The sequence below is a fragment of the Candoia aspera genome, chromosome 2 (genome assembly GCF_035149785.1).
Source record: "Candoia aspera isolate rCanAsp1 chromosome 2, rCanAsp1.hap2, whole genome shotgun sequence".
Taxonomy (NCBI): Eukaryota; Metazoa; Chordata; class Lepidosauria; order Squamata; family Boidae; genus Candoia; species Candoia aspera.
Window position 1 is genome coordinate 142,417,329 of NC_086154.1, and position 24,977 is coordinate 142,442,305.

Here is a 24,977-nt window from a genome sequence, read left to right on the forward strand (position 1 = left end):
ATGCTCGAACCAACCCTGTAGCCATAGATGAGAGGCAGTTTCTAACTTTGTAAGCGGCCCAGAGTCATGGTAGTGAGATGCACTACTATATAAATTTAATAAACAAACAAGCAAACTTGGAAGAATATCTGACACTTTCCTATCATTCTTTCTTTGCTTGAAATCTCATAGCTAGGGAGAACAGCATATTCCAAGGAATGGATGGTTCAATGGTACACCACTTTTTGGAGCTAAAGCCAGGGTACAGTTAATCAGTACAGTTAATATGATTACATCCCATGCATTTATTTTTTCCCTTTTGTCACATTAAACATTACAAACTGGGGTCCACTTTTGTAGAGATTCTTGAGGTCATGTTCAAGATGTTGGGGGACACATGTGGCCCAGAGGCTGAAGGCTGTACAACCTTGCTTTATTCTCAAGCTTGCCTGCCCATGTTCATGCCAGCCCCACTTCAGGCACATTTATCTGAAATGCATGATTCAAAATCAGAGGGAAGAGCTTTTCAGCAGTTGTGTCTGACGAGGAAATGTCTGACAAAAGAATTTTGTTTGGGGCCTCTGTTACGTTCTTTTCTGGTACAAGGCAAATAGCATTTTTATTTACTGCCATATTTTAAGTTACCATGAGAAGTTACCATGAGAAGTTCTGCTTCTCAAAATACCACATTTTCTGTTTATTATTATTATTTATGCTCTATGATAAAAATTGAGCATACTCTGTACCCTAAAATATAGAGGGGATGTAACACAGAATATAAATGTTTTAGATAAATATTAAAGACAAAAATTAAGATTAATTTTTTTCCTTCAAAATCTATGCTGAAAAAAACAGTTTTGCTGCCAACAGGCTCATATAAATAAAACAAGCCTGCACACATTGGTCTGATTTATTTAATTTATTATTTAGAGCCAGGAGCAAGGAAATGCACTGGGGTCTATCCAGTTCAAGGTTCCCAGAAACATAGGGAAGAAACAATATCGTAATCAAGGAACCACCAAGGAGGAAGCTACACCCCCACCAAGACTGGCAGGGTAAGCTACTACTGTATATATAAACAGTCAGCAGACCCCACTCTCCCTCATACTGATGATGTTACATATCGGATAATGAAACGTTTGCAAGAAAACAACCAAGGTCAGAGAGCACCAAGAACCCAACCAAGGGCTCTTTATGAGCCTGGTCCCTTCCTAAGGACTGGTCCTGGTGCTTATTTCCCAGTGCTGTCCTTTTCCTAGTCCCAAAGACTCAATTCCTGGCTCTTTTTCTATTATTATTATTATTAATAATAATATCAGAAAAAGGATTCCCTGTTTTCTTGCCTCTTTCTCCTGGCCTTATGGAAGGAGCATCTTTACACCTGTCACTCACCACATAATCGTTCTGTGGATGGTGGCAGTAAGTATCCATCACTGCCCTCTGGGAGTTCATATCCATGCTTCCGGGATGGTGGATACAGAGGGCTGGTTGGTGAAATGGAGCCTGAGTGAGGAGACCCCAAGTACCCCGAGGTGTAGGGGGAAAGGCAGGGCTTGACTGGGGCTCTGCCACAGATATATGGTGGTACTGGAGGGTAGGCTGAGCCATAGCGAGGATAAGGAAACGCCTCTGCATTCTCTTCTGCTACTTTGGGCCTCTGGTGGGCTGAATAACCATGGCCTAGATGGGTGGCCATCATGTTGGGCTCAAAGTTAAAAGCCGAATGATGCTGCCCATGGGGCATGGGACGGTGCCCATAGCTGGTTGGCATTAGAATAGGCATGGGCTGCCCACCCCGGTGGAGGGGATGATGAAGCATGGATGGCCTCTCTACCCCGCAGAAGTCCAGTTCCTGATCCAGGTGTAAGTTGTAGAAGGAAGCCATGGGCATCCTTGATTCTTCCCGTGCTACCTCTTGGCAATCTTGGCATGGGCATAAAAATGTAGGCTGGTCCTCCAAGATAAGAAGCTCATTGTGCTCCCGCCGGTTAGGGCTGTGAGGAGGCAGCAGCTCATGGCCATAGGGGTAAGTATGGGGCTGTAGGCCTTCTGAAAGGGAACGAAGCACTCGCCGTTTCTCCTCATAGCCCTCGGAATGCAGATGAGAGTGCCCCCCATTATAGATGGGCTGCCGCCGCTCCAAAAGGCTGTCCGGCCTATAATAGGACATGTTGTGAGGTCTCTCTGGGCTATGGGAACAGTAATCCAGGCGACAAGAAGAATGGCGGGCCAGGCCAGAACGCTGAGGTTGGTAGGAGAAGGAGGTTCCTGGCTGACCTATATCAGAAAGTTCATCTTCCAAGATGGCTGTTTCTCTCTCTTTAGCGGCAGAAGGGGAAACTGAATGGGAACCAGTCCCCTCGCTTGGCTGCTGAGGTTGGACGCCAAACCCTCCCAAGAGCCGGTCCAACTCTTCCTTCTCAGCTGGTGTGGGCTGTGGCCTGGATGGAGGTGCGTTGTCTTCCGCCTTCTCAGTTAGCATAGAGGAGTGCCCTGAATCGCTGCTGATGGATAGGAGGCGTCCGCCCTGCTGTGGAGGAGACTCTGGGCTTCCTGGACTGCCATTACTGGAGGAGAAGTGACTCAGCTCACTTTTCTTCTTGATCCGCGCATACAGGCTTCCATCCAGAGGACCCCGAGTATGTAAGACTTCTGCAAAGGAAAAGAGAAGCACAGGGTTAGAGGGTTGTAGAACAGCTCAACATTCACTGCCTACATATGGTCTTGAATTTCCACACTGGGCAGCTCATAAGTTCAAAGGTTTGGATGTTTATGTTTGCAATATTTACAGCAAAATCTATTATCCTCTCAACTTCTCTTTTAGTGGCTCTGGCTTTTCCCTAATAGGTCAGAGTCAGAAGCCATGTTTGTTCTTGGCTTCTGATCCCTAGCTCCTTTGAAACCAGTAAGACAAGATCCACAGTAAATAAACTACGACAGCAATTTCAGTGGTTTATTTTCCATTTCTGTTAGCAGGAGGCACCAAGAAGAGTGACAGAAAGGTGCATGAAGTGCGCTTCTTGCTCAAGATTATGCCAGAATTATGTGAAGTGTGAATATGATCAATATTTTGACTAGCTGGAGCAATATCTAATCTGGTTCTTTTTTGTTGTTTGCAAGGGTGGGGGTGAGTGGGGATTGTAGGGCAAGAAATAGATGTATAAATAAATTCGTATACTGGAACGACCGGCAACTCAGTCATTAAGCAGAGCAGTCTCTAAGTGAAACTGTGACTGTGCTTATGATCGTACTTCAGCTTTCCTTTGCTTTAATGACCTGTGAAGGTCGTAAATGCGAGGATTGGTCAAAAAGTTACTTTTTCACCACCGTCTTAACTGCAAACAGTTGCTGTGCGAGGCAGTTGCTAAATGAGGACTACCTGTGTATGCATTTGCCATGCAAGTGATACAGCCAAAATCCAATTACAGTGAAATATCTAGTCTGGGTGCTTTAACATCATTGTGTCTACTTTCCCCCATGCCGGACAGTTGCTGGGAGAGTTACAAATAATTTGAAAGAAAGGCTGCTGTTTGCAGAAGGTATGCTTACATCTGTGAACAGGAGAAATAACAATAGAAAGTGGGATTTATATCATAGACAGTGATGTCTTCCTCTGAAATCCTTTACCTTTTTGAAGGGCAAACCTACGGATGACCGGGTTTCACTGGGTTCAATGGAGATTATTTCCAAATAGTTAGGACCAGAATAACATTATTGAAAGCTACTACTGCTTTCCATCTTCAGCAGTAAGCAAGGTGAGGTCATCTAGAGGTTGGTGGGCCACAATTCTCATTCTTCTTCACCATTTACCATGTTGGCTAGTGCTGAAGTTCAAACAACATTTGGACGGCTACATAGTTTAACGCAGAGATGAATTCAGTTTTGCAAGATCTACTTTGGGTTTTTTTAGCTACATCCTGAGATTTGTCAGCCAGAATCTGATAGAAAAAAACTACTTAGAAATAAGGAATTCTGAGCCCAGGAATCTGAATGCTAAATTTCCTGTCCTTCCATATAAAAATCAACCCAATATAGTTCAAACTTTTAAAAATATTTTTTAACAAAACAATCTTTAATCTTAAAGAATTTTTTTAAAAAAAAAAAATTAAAAGTACAAACTAAAAATACAAACTAAGAAGAGAGGGGAAAAAAGGAGGAAAAAATCTATCTTATATTTTATATTGATCAATAGTCATTGGTTTACCAATGAATTCACAACTATGATATGAACAGTACAAGATATTATTGTAAGATACTTAACTTTTTTTTAAAATCAGCAATAAAATTAATATATTACAGTAAATTGTCCAGGGATCTTCCAGTGGGTTCCACCTCTAATTTAATGGTACTGTTTAAATTTAAGTCTTTTAGCCCAGCAGAGGGCAACAGTCCACCACTGCATATCCAGAGATGCATTTATTTTGCTACATACAGTCATGAAGCAGGCTTAAGAAGTCATTATCCACCCAGCCTTTAATCTAAGTCACCATTATACTCCATCCCCCACACGTACGGCATTCTTTAGCTACAAAAATCACATTCTGAAACACAGCTCCTTTCTCCAAACATCAGTTCTTGCTGGGAAGGAGGAGGAGGTTTTGAGTCCATCCCGTTGGAGTTTTTCTGGGATCTGACGCAAGCATACCACACCTATTAAATTGCCATTTCATGACTCCTGTTGGTATTCTATTTGTTTTAGTTCTTAATGAGTTTACTTTAAGTGGACATTGGGAGGAAACTGTAATCAGGGATAAGCTGAGAAAAAGCCAGCTGGTGGAAATACAGCTCCCAGGAGAAGGGGGGGGGGGGAAAGCCATTGAGATCCAGATCTTTATATGCATGTATGTAGGAAGAGATGATTTCATCTCTCTGTCCAGAATGGGCTGGTTGCAAACTCTTTCTAAATCAAGAGAGACAGAAATGAGATCAACTTAGTTCTGACTGCTGATTGAGCTGTGGAACAGCACAGACTTGCAAGTGGCCATAGCTATTGCAGTTAACATCCTACAGCATAAATCGGCCTAAGGCCATTTCACAAATGCACAAGAAAGCCCCAACTTCAGCCACCTTTCAATATAAAGTAGAATGTATATCCAGCGTGTTCTAAACCAGTGTTTCTTAACTTTTTTCTCACAGGACCTCTTCCCACTGTTAAAGATTATGGAGGACCCAAAAAAAAAGCTTTTGTTTACCATATCAAAAATTTTAAATTGATGCATTTGCTGCCACTACCACTTCTCAAGATTGTTTGATGGGATTTTAATATTGTATTATTCTTCAACATGCACTGGCAAATAATTTTGATTTCGTGGACTCCTGAGAGTGTCTTGGGGGACCCCCAAGTGCCCAAGGACCACAGTTCAAGAAACACTACTCTAAACTAATATCCAATTCCGGGCAGCGGTAACCAAAATTCTGCACCAGTGATTTGCTCAGTTCTGCAATATGTATGCATTATGCCAGTGTTTCTCAAACCTCTTACAGATCACTAAATAAACATTCAGAAAATGCAGGGATCACCCATTTAAACAATCTCCCCTCCCTCCCTATCTTTTTGTCTAGGGGTTCGCATTGTCATGTCATATAATGACTATAGTGGCATTTGTATATTCCACCCCATTCTCTTCATTTTAAAGGCCTTTTTAAATTAATGTTTAATTAATAATGTACCCCAAAAACTAATCCCAATTGATTTATGTACCACTGTGGTCACAGATGCTCTTCAGTAGAACTCCTTTTGGCTTTCAGCCGTTGATCCATTTTGGTGAACCAGCTGACTGGCAGTAAATATGGGAGAAGGTGGGGGCTACAATGACAAGCAGGCTCTGGCATGGCCCACTAACTGGCAGGGAATGCAAGGAGGCTGCAGGAGACCTCTACAGATCATAGTTTGCATCACTGCATTATGCAAATATATAGCTATCCAATGCCTTAATGTAAATTGCTGCTTCTACTGCAGAATGGAATAAAACCAAGCCCTAAGACTCCATTAAGCCCACTCTGCTCACCCTCTTTGAATCTTCAAGCAATCATCCACAAACTAGTTTCATAACAATTGTTCAGTCCGAAGTAGAGCTCCTCAGGATGCTGAATTCTGCCTGTTTTTCTCCCTTGCACAGATGCAGAATGGCAGCCTTGCCAACTTTATGTGGCAAATGGGTTCTAAGTACTATGAAGCAACTATAGGAATGACTCTCTGGGATCAGGCCTTTTATACCTTCCAGGCTGTCCTCATGGTGCAGGTTGAAGTTCTCATAGGAATCCCAGCGGACTATAGGATCAGAGATACTGTAATCCACGGCAACTTCAGCACTGTTTCTATAGGCTTCTCGGCCTGTGGGGAAAAAAAGAAGGTGGGCCCAGGAAGATCAGCAAGCGGTATGCTTTTCTATGACCATGTTGAATTAAACAATGTAATTCCATTTTTCACAGCAAAGAAAGAAAATGTTTATTGTGATTTCCCCCTCATACATATGCATGGAAAGATTATCCAGGTATGTTTTTGTCTGATCCGGGCTATTCTACAGGCTCACCACATTCAGTGTCAGGGACTGGCACCATCAGCCTGAGTTCTCTAAAAGGTCCACCACTTGCCCAGCTGTCAAGCTATAGTGCCAACTATAGCCACTTTTCTCACCACTAACATGCCTGCTATTTTAATTGCCCCACAGGGAATTTTGCTGCTTATTGCAGCATATTGTCAGTCCGGTTAAAATGCAGCCAACTTTTTTGGGGTGCTTTTGCACCTGCTCGCCAACACCAAGTTAAAACCTAGGGAGGGGAGAATGCCAGCAAACCCTTACTCGAGTGGTATCTCCCAGCGCACACCTCTGCTTTCTCCCCTGTAATAGAATGGTTGCCAATCCACTGATGGAAAAGAGCAAGATGCTCCCCAGTGACAATGTTGAAAGCTGGGCAAAATTGGTCAATTTTTTACACTGGGTAGTTTATCTCTGTCTCAGAGGATACCGTATGTAGTTGATCTTTCACTGATATGCACAAAAATAACAAAACCGATTCCATCACTCTCACAATTCTCTTAGTAAACATAGACATATAAATATACTGAACTTGATCTTTAGAAATGCTAAAATCAAATTGCCTGCAGAACAGTATTTTCAAAAGATGCCATAGGTCAGAGGTAAGAAACCTTGTCACCCAGTTCCCCAAACTGCTGAAAGACACTGAGCACCATCCGATGACTTGAGGGCATCACCAGGAAAAGCCGAGTGAAAAATGTCTGTCCTCCTTTTCATGGGTTGGGGGTGTTTGAAAAATGAAATAGGAGTATGTTCTTTCAAAAGGGGGATAAGGGTCAAAGTGAGAGTCATTTGTCTCCCTGAGGCCTCTCAGTCTCATTCTTGTGTTTATTTTGGGTAAAAAAAAGAGAGAGAGAGAAAACACTGTGATACTGAAATTTGGCCTCTGAGGAAGAGGTCAATCAAAAATAGACTTCTATTGCTTTTCATTCTACAGGAGCAAAACCTTCTAGCTTGTGGCTGGCCTCTCTTCTTTCCATTTTCTACCGCCATCCCAACTCCTTGTCACAATGACAGCATGTATTTTACCCTGATCATAGTATTGATTGGAAAGCTAGAAAACATATAGCAGGAAAAGCTGCTTTGCTCTAGATTGGCAGCCAGTGCTCTCTCTGCTGCCAAGGGGGCTACTACTGGTGTGATTAGAGAAAGAATCTAAGCAAACAGAAAGCCTTCTTATCTCCCCTGTTAAGTCTTGAGCTCCTGAATGAAAGGTTAGACATTGAACAAATACCTACAAAAATAAATAGACCCCAAGGCACTTTTTCTACAGACAGATCAATAGAATTTCCAGGCCGAAAACCCAAGCACAGCTCCGTTTTTGGAACTGCATGTGGGAGACCAAAAGAGAGAAGTTTAGGGAGACTCTACTAAGCTGTGATAAATGGCTGGTGATGCATTCAGTGGGCTGGTCTTGCTCTATGCTGACCTTCTCCAAAACTGGTGCCCTCCAGATGTTTTGATTGCAACTTCAAGAATTCCAGGCCAAATGAAGGCTGAGAATTCTTCCCATATGGAATGCTGTTTTTGATTAATTCCATGCCTCCACCATATTTATCTATTTGCATTTCTACTCCGTATTTCTATGCTGTCTCACATAGGCAGCCTTCCACCTAAGCTTGGTCTTGCTTTACTCTAAACAAGATGGATGCCTTGGGTACCAGCCTTCAGATTGGGCCTAGACCTGTCTTCTTAGGATTCAAAGGGCTGCTGTTCCTGGTACTACAACCATTGCCCTTCATCTGCTGTTTGCTCACCTTTAATTTTCTCTGGACTGGAAGAGAAGACAAATTCCACACTCGCTTCAAAGGGAAACCTTTCATCTATGGAGAGAACAGAGAAATACTTCAATACATGTGGCCTAAACTGTGGCCAGCCAAAGTGTTCACCTGCCTCACATATCCTGTTTCCACAAGTTTTTAGTTTAGTTTGAAAAAAACTTTAAGCACAGTTTATGATTCTTTATTGTGTTAAGAAATGCAACAAGCTTCCCTGTCCACGCTGCAGTTATCTAATAACAGGATGATTCCAAGCAAAAATGATTCACACTAAACTCACAAAATATACAACACTGTGGGGATCATAAAACATTTTTTCACTGCTTGAGACTTAAGGAATATTTTCAAGAGAAGAAACAAAACACAACAATCATCAACCTAAAACATCCTGGGATAAGTTGCAACTACAGATGACACCAAATTGCAAATGTATTTTAAAAACTGCATGGGTGCCCCCAGATGGATGCAACCCTGAACTGGATTTCTAATTGAATGTTTTTGCCAACAAGCTAAAGCCAATATCATCAATTAAAAATACCCCTTAGGCAACAATCATAGCAGTCCAGAACCAGATGCCATCCAAGACCTCAGGAATAATGATGACACAATAATCAAACAAGCTGACAAAGGCGCAGCATTTGTCATTATGAATAACGTGGATTACGTCAAGGAAGCCAAGAAGCTACTTTCCAACACCACATTCTACCAACTTCTCTTCACAGTTCTCACAACAACGTATCAGAAAGATTATGCAATCTGATGAAAGCTTTCCTAAGGATATACAAGAATGTATCTACGTGGAGACACTGCAGGAACACTGATTTGGCGTCTTCTACCTGCTTGCCAAAATACACAAACCTGGTAACCCAGGCCAGCCCACCGTCTCGAGCATTGGAACGATCACAGCTGGAATGTCAGGTTTCATGGACTCTGCATTCAGACCTTATACTATCAGCACTCCCAGCTATCTAAGAGACACCACAGGTTTCCTAAGAAGACATCATGAATGATCAGCATAACAGCACCATTTTAGCCACCATGAATGTCGGTACACTAACATTCCTCATAAACATAGACTTCAAGCCATAAAGAACATCATCACTATGCCAAACAGCATGCTTTGCCAACAGACTGAGTGACTTTGTACTCACCCATAACTATTTCATCTTTGGCAATAATATGTACCTGCAAATGCATAGCACAGCCATGGGCACACACATGGCTCCTCAATATGCCAATAGCTTCACAGCTGACTTAGAACAATACTTTCTCATCTCTTACCTCATCTCTTCCTTCACTTGAGATTTACTGATGACATTTTCATGATCTGGACCCAAGGTATCCCTCATCAAATTCCATAATAACGACTTCCATCCCCCCATCAACCTCAGCTTCGACTTATCTATAGAACAAGTCCACTTCCTTGATGTCATGGTAAAACTACACAGTGGAACATAAATACCACTTTATATAGGTAACCTGCAAATCACCATGCATACCTTTACATGCTTCCAGTTTCCACCTAGAAAACTCTATCATCTATAGCCTTGGCTGTGCCGGAACTGCATTTGTTCTGACCCACTTGACAGGGATGCTCAATTGATGGAATCGAACCAAGGATTCAGGAGACTGAACTGCCCACCCAGCAAGATCAATAGACTAATCAAAAGAGCCAAACTGATTCCCAGGAAGGGCCTATTAAAAGACAGACCATAAAAGCAGAATAATATAACACCACTATTTGTCACCTACGGCTCATAGCTAAAACCGCTCAAATGCATTACTGATAATCTACAGGCCATACTGTATAATGACACTGCACTTTTGCAGACACTGGGTTGCAGGCCCATACTCGAATACAGACAACCTGAAGCAGATTCTCACAAGTCATAAGAAACAATAGGACAGTGGTGCTAACATGGGAAGCAGACCCTGCAACAAATCCAGATATCTACTTTGACCCCCATCCCCACCCCATCTACACCAATAGCACCACCATGGGCCCTGACAACTATACACACAAGATTAGAGGCGCCTTCACAAGGTTTTCCTCTAGTGTAATAAATGCCACCATCTGCTGGCAATGCCCCTCTGGACTCTACAGAGGACAAAAGAATTAAAGGACATAAGTTTAACATAAGGACTCCAAATAAGGACAAAATAATGTCAACATTTCAACTTCCTAGGACATTCCACTGAAGATCTCAAAGTGATCACTTGGGAAAAAAGAGAGACTTTAGCAGCACTATTGAACAAGAGGTTGCTGAATTCACAAACACCAAAAGTACTTCCCACCAGAAGGCAATATGTGAAAGTTTCATCCTTATTGGGACTCATCAAATGTACATAGCCAGATCTTCTTTTATGGGGCTCAAACTCTCTAACAGAAATTGAGCTCATGGACCATTGCACCATTTAGATGACTATGGTTTCAGGCAATCTCAAAAGGTCTCAAAAATTCAGTAAGTCAATTAACATATTACATTTGTTAATTGATCCTAATATAAATCCTACATCACTCTAGTCACTCCATGCATTTGATGAAGTGAGCTGCAGCTGCAGAAAGCTAATGCCTTTTAGTAAAATGTGTTAATTGGGAAAAGTGCTATCAGACTCCTTCTGATATTTCACACTGCACACACCCTTTTGCCTCATATTAACATGCATGGCTCTGCTTCTCTGTTCCAAAATTCAGCCCCTCTGCTCACCTCTCCAGGCTTCATCCAGCTCATCTTTGCTGAACCAGAGTTGGCTGCTGTGGATGGTACAAGTGTGAAACTGGACACGGAACACAACATCCCGCTCTCCTCCCTGCAGCTGCTTATGGTAGCATTTTACCTGGTGAAGAAAGGATGGCCAAATTAGTAGAGAGCACAGCTTTCTCGGCCGTTTGGTCTGGCTTTGCTGACTCCACTCATTTAATAGTAATATTTATTTACAGGCAGTGACCACAAACATACATTGCCCTAAAAGCTGTAAATCATAAAATTTTGTCTGTGTTCTTCTATGTAGCAAAGCTATATACAGTGATTCCATTAAACTGCAGTGGTGATTGAACAGAATTTGACCACTTTCCAGGAGACTGACACTAACTTAATTGCTAAAAGAACAAGGGTATGTCTTCTTCTGAACACTTACAACAGTTAGTTAGTAAGAGCCTGATTAAGCTCTTACACCAGGCTGAATAGAAAGAGCAGTGGAGAAGGGCAACTGATTCAACTTGCCCAAGCAAGCAGGGACACAGATATTCTTGCAGATGATTACCATTAAATCTCCTTTTTAATAGTGATGAAGGCAGCATGCTGAACATAGCTAATGTGAAATCTTTCCTTTGCACTAGGCAAAGAATACTGGCAAGATAGGAAGCCACTGAAAAGGGGTTTTCAAGTAAACCTGAGCTATATATTTTGGCTGAAACTTAAATCTTTCTCAAGATCTTGATTTATGACCTGTTTTTTCAACTCTGACAGGGCTCTTTCAAAGTTAGTTGAGTTCACACATTGAGTAGAAAAGCCGCAGGATTTTAAGTCTAAATTTAGTCCAGTTGTCTGTGAAGATGTAAATTTATTCTGCAGGGTTAGGGAACAAGTATTTTAATCAACATAGCCACATGCTGGCCTCTGTATGGCCTCTCAAGCCATGTTCCAGCCTTAGTGGATGCACATTGGGACGGGACAACCAGGGCCCTGAAGAATTTTGATTGGGCAACTCTGAAGGGGTCCACAATACAACATTTGCACCACAGATTGGACAGCTTATACCCTCTGCTTTGTTGATCTTATTTGCTCCCAGAACCTGCTTACATATTGCCACTACAATAAAACAATGAAAAATAGGTTTGCAAGACTTTTGACTCACATAGAGATGGACCTTGTCTTTTTATACCAGGAAGTCAAAGCATTAAAAGAGACTCCAAGGATTTAGTTTGGTTTATGCCATCAGTTTTCCAAGACTGATATTGTATAACAGGACTTCTTAAAATATCACAACTCTAGTTTGTCAGGTTTGATGACAAGGGCATTCTCTTTGCAATAAGAGGCAACTGCCCCGAGGCACCTTTTTAGATCCACTTGAGATGTAGGACAGAAGGGTGGTGGTGTCTGCATACACCAAAGCTCAAGAAGATTGGTGGTCCAACATAGGGAGATGGAGCTCTGATCTTGTCAGGGCAGGCACCAAAGTGTTTACACACACATTAAAATGAATATAGCTCAGTTTCACCCTGTTTTAAATGGAAAGAGGGGAGAGTAGATCTGCCTGTCAATGCCAGTGGTGTGATTCTCATAAAGTTTTGCAATTAAAATCAGCGGAGGAAGCGATCAATTTTCTTACAGCCTTATCCTGGGAATTGAATCAGATGTTGCCTTCAGATCAGGCAATATAACTTTTCCCCTGAGGATGAGTGGTGTATTTCTCAGCTAGACATGAAGGACAATGGTCTAAATGCGCTCCCTACAAATGGAATGATACAGAGAAGTTGAGAATGACTACGGATTAAAAGGGATATGCAGATTCGTGAGGCCACAGTTTTACTCACTTATATCCACATAAAGCAACCCCCTCTATCACATGCATGTGATTCTGACTCGACTCAGCCCATAGATTAGCGGTTTTGTTGCAGGATTAGGAAATAGTGGAGGAAAAATCTGCTACATTTGTTGATCATGATAGGCCATAATGTGGTTTGGTGTTGGCTGACCATGCTTTGTGAGCCTAACCATAATGGTCTTTAAAGATGTTTATGGCTCATCATGTTGCATGAAGCCAGCCAACTGTGGTTTATCCAATGAACTGTGGTTTAATAAACCATTGCTTAGCAAGATATGTGAAGTAGACTACTGTGTTATGAATCCTCTCAGAATCCTGGAATGGCTCTTTTGTATGATTAAAAGTCACTGAGTATAATTAAAGTCACAATATACCCTGAGCAGCCAAACTGGAAAAAATGTAAGGCTGTCAAGAATATGCACACTTACCTTACAGCAAGCTCTCACAGAGATTTTATTGAATCACTATGCATGGGGATGCACATGTATGTGTAAGTGCTTGTGTATATGTGAATACATGCGATGTACTTCACCTTGTAATCCCATTGTTTCTGCTGCATTCCTATGACATTGCCTTCATCTTGTTCCAGCCCATATCTGAGTCAGCCTTAAGATGTTCTTAGCTTTTGCTGTGCTAAAGTGGGGCTTCCCCTCTTCAGTTGACAACAATTCACATCAGTTTGAGGGTGTCAAAATCTGAAGTGGGTTACCATTGGCAAGCTCAACCACTTTATTTAGGACAGTTCAGACTGATGTGTGCATGCCCTTCCCCTCTGTTCCCTGAGCTAGTCTGTTTGGAAAACTGTACAGTCCAGTTCTTTCAAACTGAGCTTCCAGCTGTACCCATCAATTCCCAGAGCTTTGGTGTCAGCTATCTGGCAGGTTTCAGGATGTGGTGGGTATAACTTTAGGCTCTGGCACTTTCAAGCCCACCACTTCCCTGGATTCAGGTATCAGTTGCATGATGAGCTTGGGTAGGTATTGGATTCAAAGAGGGGTCATGACCCACAGGTTTAGTGCTCTTTCAAAATTCTCTGCCTGCACATGGCCACTGATCAGTGGCTTGTGCAGATGGTGAGTTTTAACAGATGGCAAAACCTAAGAGTCCGACCATCAGTCAAAATCATCTCTGAATCATAGCAGTGCTCTATTGGCTGACACTTTCATGCTGACTGGTGACATTTAGAAAGAGGGAGGGCAGCAAAGCCAGAGATTTAGCCCTTGGTTTGTTTAACACACTCTGCACAGCTGAAATCAGGAGTCTTCCATCTGGTGACAAACCAGAATAGAGTCTAGGGTAGGAGTATGGGGATTGCCAGCTCAAGAGTGGGTGGAAAGCAGTTTATGAGCTTTGGGGAGAAGCCCCAAAGGCAGAAGGAGTACCGTATTCATGCTACAAGCCATGCTTTCTGTCCTCCAAATCAACTTAGTGTCTCTGGCAAAATAAACAAATACACAGGATAAATTTAAAGAATCCCATCTATGCCCAGTGAGTTGACTTAAAAAATAAGAACAACCTAGAATCTTTACTGCTGAACAACATGTTTTAAATTTTTGAAAGAAGGTACACACTGTGACTCTCTGAAACAACTTTTGAAATAATCTGAAGTGCACATTCTTGCCTAAGTATGCAAGAAACACACTGCAAGTTCAAACTGAGATCTACCTAGCATAGGTGGATTTTTAAAATAAGAATTCCACTGCCCACCAGGTAATATATGGCACACTGAAAATTAGCTACTTATTGACCTCTGTGAACTCCTGGAATAAGCACACACATTTATCAAGAATCACTATACCTATGATAAATACAAGGATAATATAAAACCCCCATTTGCATTATTTTCCTTTGCTCTCATGATTAAGGTATTTGATGTTGCTATTACTGTGCCTGCTGGGTCCATAATTACTGCTACAATGCCATACTTTGATTTTAAAATAAATCAATGTATAAATAAATCAATTTATAAAATAAATAAAAGGCGGTATCTTCATCACTGGCTCTTAATACAGAATCCCCTCTGTCTGCAACAAGAGTATTCACATGGCAATGTGTATTATAACACACAGCATCACACTATATGTCATTGTTACAACCTCACATATGTTGGCAGGGCCGTATATTGTGTGCGGATGTCATGCCATACATTGTTTGATTTTGCATTGTTCCAGGAAAGAGAAGAAGGAAGAAAGGAAGATGGGCTGGTGGCAACATCACATTCCTTGTAAAATCTAGTTCTGCCCTTAAATCATGAGCCACTGGCAACACTCACCATGACATCTCCCTTCAAGAGCAAGGCTGGCTCCAGAGTGATGCAGAGCTTCTGAGTTCCACTGGCACCATGGAGGCTACTGTATGGACAGAGAAATTCATAAGATTTGCTGGGATTGAAACTAAAAGAAGACTGGCTTATAACCTTGTAACTTCAGAGGTGTTCTAGGTGAAAACCAACTCATACTTACTAGATCCCAGAGGTGTAGACCAGTTGCATGGATTGGTAGATCTTTAGGAAAGGTTGATAACCTAAAAGAAGGAAGATGGGCCAGATGGATCAAACTGGGAGAACCCTTCTCCAGAAAATAGAGGAATGATGCAAATGGAAAATTTCTATCACAGAAATGGAGAAGCAATAAAGGACACCCATTCATAATAAGTCATATATTTGCTAGAGAAAGATGGACATGTGTCTCCATTCCAAATAGAATTATGACTGTATGTATCTGAAGATAGATGTCCCAATGTCACTGATGATCAGATTCTTAATTAGAGCCTAAGCACCATGGCCCACACATGCACAGCACGACATTTTCAGACACATGATCCTTTCTTTGAGTCTCTTTCATATAAGAAGGAGGGAAGGGGAAACACTGTCAGGCTTTCAGGATTCTGTTATTATAGCCTGAATCAGTAAACTAAAGTTCTAGCATTTCTTGTGGTGCCTCTTTTAAGGGCTGGCAAGCACTGAGTTTAAAAGGAGGAGGAAACATGCACACCTCACTTTTTCCTGTCCCCTTAGAATCCAGCACTTGGATCAGGAGCAGTAAGTTTAAAGGGAGGATCCCAGAAAGTTGCACCACAAAGTGCTGCTGCTTCTCAGCCACAAGTGCCAGTTGTTGCTCAGGAAGTTCCACACCTTATTTTCTATACAGGCATCAACTTTACCAGCCTCACTGCAGTATAAAGACCGCTGTTGGGACAGAGGTGTAGAAAGTGACATACTTTCCTCCTGTCTCAGGGACAAGAGGAAAACACCTTGCTGGGGGTATGGAAAACAGCCCTAAGTCAAGGATCTGGGATTCTAGTTCTATCTTTAGAACAGTGTTTCTCAACCTTGGCAATTTTCAGATGTGTGGACTTCAACTCCCAGAATCCCCTAGCCAGCCATGCTGGCTGAGGGATTCTGGGAGTTGAAGTCCACACATCTGAAAGTTACCAAGGTTGAGGAACACTGCTTTAGAAAGTAGTGTATTTTTTTCTTGTCCAACCCTAGCCTCCCCCGACCCCAAATTTATTCATGAGGCAGGTTGCACAAATTCATTTATCATTTAAGGGGTGTTGGTATTATGAAGTTTGAGGATCCCTGCCCTATGCATGCCGAATGTTTTGGTCCACGCAAACATCTGTGCCACGTTTTTGCAGTTTGGAGTCATAAGCATGCACGGTCTGCATGCCAGTGATTGGCTTGAATTTTGAAAGGAGTGGGGTATGAGGAGTATTTTATGAATATTGTTTTGCAGCCCTGTGATGCTTACCTCCTCCACCCTCAAAAGTAGGAATGGCTGGGAGCAGGACATGATGCAGAAAAAGTGTATTGCTGTTCATCTTGATGGTGCCTGAGAGAAGCCCACTGAAATAATGAATATACCTGTCATAGAGAAATGAAAGAGAAAGAGATCATCCTTGGGAACATGTAAAAATAAATGGGTCTGTAGGAAGCTAACTATCTTGATACCGACATCATCTCCTTTGCTAAGCCTTCCTCAGCCTGGTGCTTCCAAACTTCAACTTCCCTAAATTCCATCCACACAGGAAATGGCCAATTGCAAAGTTTTAGTCCCTTTAGACTTATTGGTTTCAGCCTATAATTAAATATGCTGAATCTTTAAACTGGAAGTTTACCTGGCAGCATGAAACATTTCTGTATTTATTTACTATAATATTATTAGAAAAAAAAAGAAAAGAAAATCTTAACATGTATGAGGCAACCTCTCTCTACCACCAGCACATAATAACAGACATTAAAATGCTGGTTATCGGGAAAGAACTGGAGGGTAAAATGAGTTACACAAAAGCCAATGAGATCCGTGGGAGTCGGTGTGGGGGCAAGGTGGCTCAGACTGATGTCAGGAGCATGGTGTCATGATGCAAGCCACCCCACCCCTTTTCTATGGGCATTACAGCATCGCATACACGCTTAAAGGGCAAAGCTTATGGCATGACATTGCAACACAGCTTTCATCGATCTGATTAATGAAGAGTTGTGGTGGATGCTGTTGACAGAAGCCATGAAAATGGCAACCCGCATTTTTGTCTTCCACTCTTATACAACACAATTTCTTTTCAAAGCTTCAGCCATGCTGGCCAGGAAATTTGAAAACTCAACGTATTTGAAAGGCACCTTTCTGTTTCTTAACAAGAAACTTCATTTTTTTGTACCTCCCAAGGTGGGAAACCTGTGTGGTTTGGGCCACTTCATGGATAATTTCACTTTCTGCAATCCCAGGTAATGAAATAGTTCCCAAAGAGGAGAAAAATGGGCATGTGACAGAAGTGCCTCTTTGGTTGCAACTGCTCCACCGCCTGTAGCATTGCAGTCTAAAAGTTGGCATCCTAGTTCCCACCCCCATAGCTCCTTGGAGAAAGCATACCAAATATGGGCAGCCAGTGCATTGAGGAATTAATCAAACTTTTAAAAAACTATTACACAAACAATTTAATCATATTCTGGCATATCCATTGTTCTTCTACCAGCACAGTCCTTCTCTGAAGACTTCTGAGCTTGAGAAGAAAGGAAGCACACAACTGTTTTTGTATGGTCTATACTAGGCTTATAGGTCTGGAGTACAATCATCTCGGTGACCACTAGAGGCCAGCAGAGATACAGAAAATGGTCCTTGCTCCCTTCGAAAGGTTTTCTAGATCTTTGCAACTCAGACTTCATACCTCTATGCTACACATAAGAGCTGGCTATCTAGCACATACCCTCCATTTCTTTTCCCAAGCATTTCTCCCAGCACACCCTACTGAAGCTTCAGAAGCCTCCTTCTTCAGAACTTCTGCATCTGACAGACATTTTGGAAAAAAAAAACAGATAGTTACTAGCAGGACAGGATAGAGGGTGCAAGGCTCACCTCTTCTGGGATGGCTGGAGGGAGGCAGCTACTTTGTCTTCACAGAACTTGCGCATGGTTAGTGTGCTGAGGGCCTGGTCTGCACTAAGGAGAGAAGACAAGGGAGGGCCATATGGTTGGTTTTATACATTGACAGGGGATACAGCAGACATATTACAGCTAGATTCTGCCCACCAAAAATGTGGCTTAAGAAGAAAGCTAGAAAATGAGATTGGGGAAGGAGAGGAGGGGAAGAAAGTGGCCGCCGATGAGTACTGCGATCGGTACTGGAGTGGCCCATCTATTGTTCTCCCTTGCTTAATACCTTGCAGAGATTTTGCTGTAGTACATGTAAGAGGCTACGATGACACCCGTCTTGCCCTTGTTGCCCTGGCACAAAGAGAGAACAGGTTAAATACTGGCATTGGAATCGTGCATTGCAACTATCAGTTCAGGGGTGCAAGAAGTTTTGCCATAATATAGCAGCCATTTTGGAGTGGTGATGGGAGAGCACAAAAACAGGAACATGAAAGAAGATACATTATTTTTGCCAACACTCACAATAAATAAACATTATTTATTTGTTTGTTTATTCCGTTGGTATACACACAATTTCTGTAATCTCACTATCCTGTCAGTTGGAAGCCATTCTGCATCAACACCACATATGAGGGTTACCCATCCAGTATCTGCTCGATTTCCTCCTCCTTTCTAAAGCTGGTGAAGACTAAGCTTTCCATGGAAGAAGTTCCAGGCTGTTCAAAAAGCCTCCAAGGAAAGCTCTTAAAGGTTGCAAATGAAAATAAAACAGAGATGGAAAGATCCATTTATTATACTGAAAAAAAATGATAATGAATTTGGAGAACGGTCATTCAGCCTGATAATTTAACAGGCAAAACTATTTGTCATAATTAGAAAGAAAGCCAATTTTGTATGTTCTTCCCTTTTTCTCTGTCCAGTCTGGGAATGTGAAATCTTTCTTTCACTTAGCAGTAACTTGCAAAATGGAAACAAGTTCAACATCTCTTAGCGCTATGGGGGGACATCACTAGAAAGATGTGGTGAATGCTGATTAAGATTCCAGCTCTCATAAACAGAGGAAAGTTTGCATGACACCACTTCATCACGCTGAGGATTTTGGCAGGCATGTAGACTTTCAGTTTCTGCCTAATGAATTGGACAATCTGGTGTCCTGCTTACCTCTCTATCAGTGGAGTGAAGCAAAGGTCTGTATTATGCAATGGGGGTATTTACATCAGTCTAAGTCTCTACAGCTGAGTCTCATCTTTCTCAGAGGACTTTCTGGGTTGGTGACTTTGAAGACATTCAAAAACTACTCAGCTAATGATCCTGGAAAGCCAGGGTCTCATCCCTTTTCCCTGACAGCAGGTAGCATCTGCTGTCTTATCCCCCCTTTGTTTTCCATCTTTCTCCCTTAAGTAAATATCTATAATAGCCAGGAAGTTGGAAAGATTTTTCTTTGCACCTTGCAATGAAGGACAGCCACATGCTGAGGGTCCGAATTTAGCCAGGTCTCCATGGCTTTGCAGATGGAACAGATTTTGTCCAGAGGTGGAGCATGCAGGTCTGGCCAGCCAAAATCTTGCACCTGGACCATGAAGGAGAAAGAAGTATTGGAGTTAAGAACATGCCTAAGCACACAAGAGGAGACAGGTTTTTGGAGCTGGTGTGTACAATTTCTTTCCTATAGGATGGAACTCCTACAAGAAGGCAAAGAGCCTTTCCTCACTGAGTTGAAGGGCTCTCCATCCATCCTTAAGTCAGCAGAAAAACATAGTGGCATGAAATCAGCTGTTTCCATTGCTGATCTCTATCCCACCTATATTGCCTCTGTTGTCGTCACTGTAATAATGTGTCGTCACCTGATAATGTGACTCTAGTGACTGGGAGGTAATGGGTGAAAAAGGTTTTATGCACCTTGAAAGTGTCCTTGGATAGTGTTGGCAGAAGGAGGGAAATACTTTTTTACCATCTCTATAACTAAGGTTGGAGGACAAAATGATGACATCTTCATGGAGACACAGAAGAAAAAAAGAGGTTGCCAGATCATGTTTGTGCCATGGTTAGGTACAAATGAAGAAAGGCATTTATATCCCAGCTTGAATGTGCTTTAGCTGAAAAAGCAGGATATCTACTAAATAAATTAATAACAATTTTAGAGAGGAAAAGAAGACCAGGTAAAATCCCTGGGGCAAAGAACTTTATGTTATGCTTAGCAAACTGTATAAAGTGCAGCGAGCATTACTGTCACTTTTAATATAAGAAGTAACAAAAAAAAATAATGGATGAGCTATGTGACTACTCAACCTGCTAGTTTTTGAAGGTTTAACAGACACAGTACATATTTTAATGGACTCTCCCAAGTCTTACAGCCGAGTAATTGGGTTTAATTTCAAGTAATGAACTACATGTCTGGTTTTGGGGATCAGTCTTAGGTTCAGTTATTATGATTTATGTACTGCATTTCTATACCCCTGAACTGCACAATTTATATCAGTTTATAATAGTGAAATAGAACAACACACAATGCACAAGAACAAAATAAATGAAATTATGATAACATATAAAATTTTTAAAAATCAGTAAAAAAACTGTATTGTGTCTAAATATACCAGCTTAGGTAGGTCTTGAGCACAAAAGGCCCTCCAGAACAGCTTAGCTTTAACTGCTCTGAATGAAATTATGGTCATGCAGGTTTTTAGGCAAATTCTCTTTACAAATGTCACATGATACAATTTAGTACCATATGTAAATAATTAGCATGCATTATCTCTCTCCCTCCGGAATTAATAAATGCCTGTTTTTCTCCTTTCCTTTTGATCAGCTGAGACAGAACAAGCCAAGCTAACCTAACAATCTGATTACTTTAATCTCGGAAGGCAGAGCCATTTTGTGAATTTCCACCATGTGCAAGTTCAATAACCTTCCAAACGGTTTCAGTTTAGAAGTACCCTCAATTTAATATAAGCATCTTGCCCCCAGGCTCTAATCTCTCACCTTGGGGTTCAACCGGATGATGTCATGCCGTTTCTCTGACAAGTTGAGGAGCTGTTGACATAAAGAAGCATCTTTAGCAGTTTACTCAACCAACCCATCTTGCAGCTAGTAAACTCCAGCATCTCGGCCACAATGTTTTTAAATCAAACACAGGGAACGTTTATCTTGTGCTTCCACCCCACATGTTATTCCCTCTTCCCAAAGAAGCTTGTTAAATTGCTCGACAAAAAGGTTTCTTAGTTCCCTATTCCTCCTGAAGGCCAGGTTCAGAAAAGAGCTCCTCCCCAACCCTGCCCATCCAACGCATAGGCAGCATCTGTGGGGAACTTTGTAGAATTCTTCAAAATGGAGACAATGCCAGTGCTTTACTTCAGATGGGATGCTGATATGAAATCATGAGACCCTGCAGGGCAAAACGATCATCAATGTTTCTCTCCATCTCAGAGATGAAGCACACGTTTTCCTCACACTCACTCAAACCTACATAGAAATGTCAACCCTTCTCTCCACTCAGTTGAGTTTTTTTGCTCATCATCATCATCATCATCATCATCATCATCTCCTTGGCCTCCTTACCAGATACTTGTCCTCATGCTTGGATTTTAGCATTTGTGCCACCTCTTGGAGATTGCAACGGTAACGTTGTTCCTCCAAAGCAGGGGGGAAAGAGACAGAGATGATACGTTCAGTGATGTAGATGAGGTCAAAATCATACTTGCGCTCCATTACGTGGTCCAGACTGAAGCTTCTGAAAGGAAGAAAAGCAGAATGTTGAAGGGAGCCAGGACTCTTACAGTCTTCAGAGGTCCACAGAACCACACCGAACACTAAAGTTTACAAAACAGATTAACAGGTAAAAGGAACTAAACGAGAGAGAGATGTACCTACATAGTTTGTCATTTGGCAAACCTGTTTTTCAGTGCGGTCTCCCAATGTGACATATTGCAATTGTGCAGGCACCATAAACCAATATTCAACAAAGCCAGCGGTCCACCTTATAGCCAGTTCTAGGAGCAATCAGTGCTTGTCTTCATGTGCTTTTCTTAAATTTATATCCTGCTATTCCATAGAATGGTAGAATTAGAAAACGTCCTCACATTTAGCCTTCTGCTCTCTGTAGAATCCACAGCATCCCTGACAAATAGTGCTGACCAACTTCTGCTTAAAAACCTCCAGTGGGGGGAAAAAAACACTGCAACTGATTCTTCAATAGACAACTTGCATCTACTAGTGAGTTTCCCTTAGTGTTTAATTTAATGCTTACTTGCAATGCCCATTCATGTAGCTCTGCTCTCTGCAGCAACAGAGAAGAAGTCTGCTTGTTTTCCACAGACTCCAATGAAGCAGCTGAGAAACAGGTTACTCACTCGCTGATTGTGAAGATTAGGCCTTAGCCTTGACCCAGAAGGTTCTGGCCAGTAGGAAGGCAGATGGAAGAAAATGCTTTCTTAGATTATTAGACTTGTTCAAGAATGTACATCTTGCTATCACAGACCTATGGATGATGAATGCAAGACTTATAATCATATATACCCTTGTTAATGAAAATTGTCCTGCTAGGGGTGAGCCAAAAGAAAGGAGGCAATTCTCATGAACTTTTTCAAGTGTTAAAAATGCCCCTTCCCTGCTCATTTGCTAATTACATCAAAAGGAGGCAACAGTGCTTATCTTTTTTGGAATGAAGCAAATGCTACCCAAATTACTTCTACTTTTCTCCCTCGTTATTAGTCTATACTACTTTATTGCATTCTCCATGGTATCCCCACTTGGCTGGCATCACTTACAACTGATTCAAGAAATACTGCCATTTCTCTTAATTGGCTTTCCCCCCCTCCCCATAGCCAAATCTAAGACGCAATGCAGTGCCAATCCATCTCCTTCCTAATTCCAAAATGACTGGAGTTACTCAAGTGATTAACTGAGGAAGATGTCAGTGTAATAAACCAAGAGGAGAAAAAAAAAATCAACAGCAGAGAGATAAAACCATAGTGATTATAGGGGTGTGGGGAGAGAAAGAAAGAAAAACATACATTTTCACAATAAATGGATTCCTCTCCTTTCCAATAGTACTACTTTCAACCTGAAAATCAAAATGTTGTGGCTTAGTATTTAGCTCACAGCTACTATAGTTAACCAGCTAATGCTTATTTCTAGATCTAGCACCTTCTCAACTAAATGGGAAGAAAATCATTTCTAGAACTTGTAATAATTTAAAAAGGGTCCTTAAAGGAGCAATCCTATGAGCAAAATATTCTAGGGCACAGTTATGATATAGCAGGACAGGATAACAGTGTATACCTTCCTGAATACTCCCCTATTTCATTTGCAAAGTGGGGAATAGTTCAGTAAGTTTCTGTGGAACTCTGTGGGGTTCCCTCAGCATGCAGGTTTTCTACCTTACATATAGGATTTTTTTTTTGGTGCCTTCAAGTCAGTTTTTTACTCCTGGTGACTGCCTGGACTAATCCCTGCAGTTTTCTTAGCAAGGTCTTTCAGAAGTGGTTTGCCATTGTCCACTTCCTATGGCTGAGAGAGAGGGACTGGCCCAAGGCCATATAGGAAGTACTAATAATATGTACTGGAAAACGTAATGTAGGTGATGAAAAACTGTGGTTATTAGTAAGTATCAAATTGTCCCACAGTTCAGGTGTTCTGTGGTAGATAGGAGTGCCATTTACAATAAAAAGTGGTAAACAGACTAGTCAATGTTTCTGCCACCTTAATTCCAAAACTGCCTGCCATTTAAAATCACAATGCCAACTTATTTGGATATAGATTGTGGCAGGTTTGGAAAGGGGTCCAGCAAGGGCTGAGAGCAGGTCCCTTCACTGTGTGAATGTAATCGTTCCTCTTTCCTTTTATTCCTATCAAACATGACCCGTTGGGATTAATCCCAGCAGTCCATATGTATGTTTTCTGTAATTTGAAAGTAAGTGTCTGATTTCTGATGACTTCATGTTAGTTTTTGCAGCAACAATACAGAAGCAGTTTATCACTGCCTCTTCCAGGACGTTTCTTTCAAATTTATTTATTTATATATGTATGTATTTCCTGTTCCAGCTGACAGATACAGATTTCCTGGTGGTCTCTCTTCCAAGTAGTAACCAGGACCAGCCCTGTTTAGCTTCTAAGCTCAGACAAGGTTGATTAGGAATGGGCACCTTAAAGAACAGCATTTAGACAATTGTGTTCTCTAAGATTTCTTCTTTGCAAAAGTTACAGGATGACCTCTGGTCACAAAGACAGCTTACCATTAAAAACAATAGACTAAAAGCTGGCCCTCCCCTCACAACCCTGCATTTCCAGGCCAATATAATTATTTAATGTCAGACTGTACCTGGGTAATGTGTTCCGTTGCTTTGCAGTATTGAGGGATTTGGTGGAGCCCTGGAAAGTAAAAAGGAGGAGGGAAAGAAGTCAGCATCTAGCAAATAAGTGTAGAAAAATATTGTTTAAGCAGCAAGACAAGAGCATAATGAATGAAAATATTACTGTGTAATGAAAGAGCATGTTAAGAATTAAATAGGAGAATATAAAACACCAGATTTTGGACCCATGCTGAGTATTTTACATTTCAAATTAGCTTTGGTTTTAACTGTTAATTCTTTGTGCATCTCTGCACTTTTGTGTATGTGTGTATGCCTTCAAGTCAGTGTTACTCCTGGCTGTGTTGTCAGTGTTGACCAGTCCCTGCAGTTTTCTTGGCAAGGTTTTTCAGAAAGGGTTAGCCCTTGCCGCCTTCTTAGGGGTGAAAGAGAGGGACTGGCCCAAGGTCACCCAGCTGG

General features: G+C 41.6%; 1 protein-coding gene across 5 annotated transcripts in view; it reads right to left on the reverse strand.

The window, feature by feature from the left end:
- The window catches only part of TNS2 (tensin 2), a 132,041-nt gene that overhangs the window by 17,595 nt on the left and 89,469 nt on the right, over positions 1 to 24,977 (reverse strand). For 4 of the 5 annotated variants that reach the window (XM_063293935.1, XM_063293938.1, XM_063293936.1 and 1 more), the window contains 13 exons: positions 24,530 to 24,579; positions 21,769 to 21,940; positions 21,193 to 21,243; positions 19,661 to 19,783; positions 18,500 to 18,564; positions 18,196 to 18,279; positions 16,597 to 16,709; positions 15,307 to 15,367; positions 15,117 to 15,195; positions 11,005 to 11,134; positions 8,276 to 8,341; positions 6,197 to 6,313; positions 1,372 to 2,631 (listed from right to left, as the gene is read on the reverse strand). In XM_063293935.1, coding sequence (XP_063150005.1) covers positions 1,372 to 2,631; positions 6,197 to 6,313; positions 8,276 to 8,341; positions 11,005 to 11,134; positions 15,117 to 15,195; positions 15,307 to 15,367; positions 16,597 to 16,709; positions 18,196 to 18,279; positions 18,500 to 18,564; positions 19,661 to 19,783; positions 21,193 to 21,243; positions 21,769 to 21,940; positions 24,530 to 24,579 — 2,371 coding nt within the window. Of the gene's footprint in view, positions 1 to 1,371; positions 2,632 to 6,196; positions 6,314 to 8,275; positions 8,342 to 11,004; positions 11,135 to 15,116; positions 15,196 to 15,306; positions 15,368 to 16,596; positions 16,710 to 18,046; positions 18,131 to 18,195; positions 18,280 to 18,499; positions 18,565 to 19,660; positions 19,784 to 21,192; positions 21,244 to 21,768; positions 21,941 to 24,529; positions 24,580 to 24,977 lie in introns of those variants that run through there. The other variant, XM_063293940.1, reaches the window with a different exon arrangement.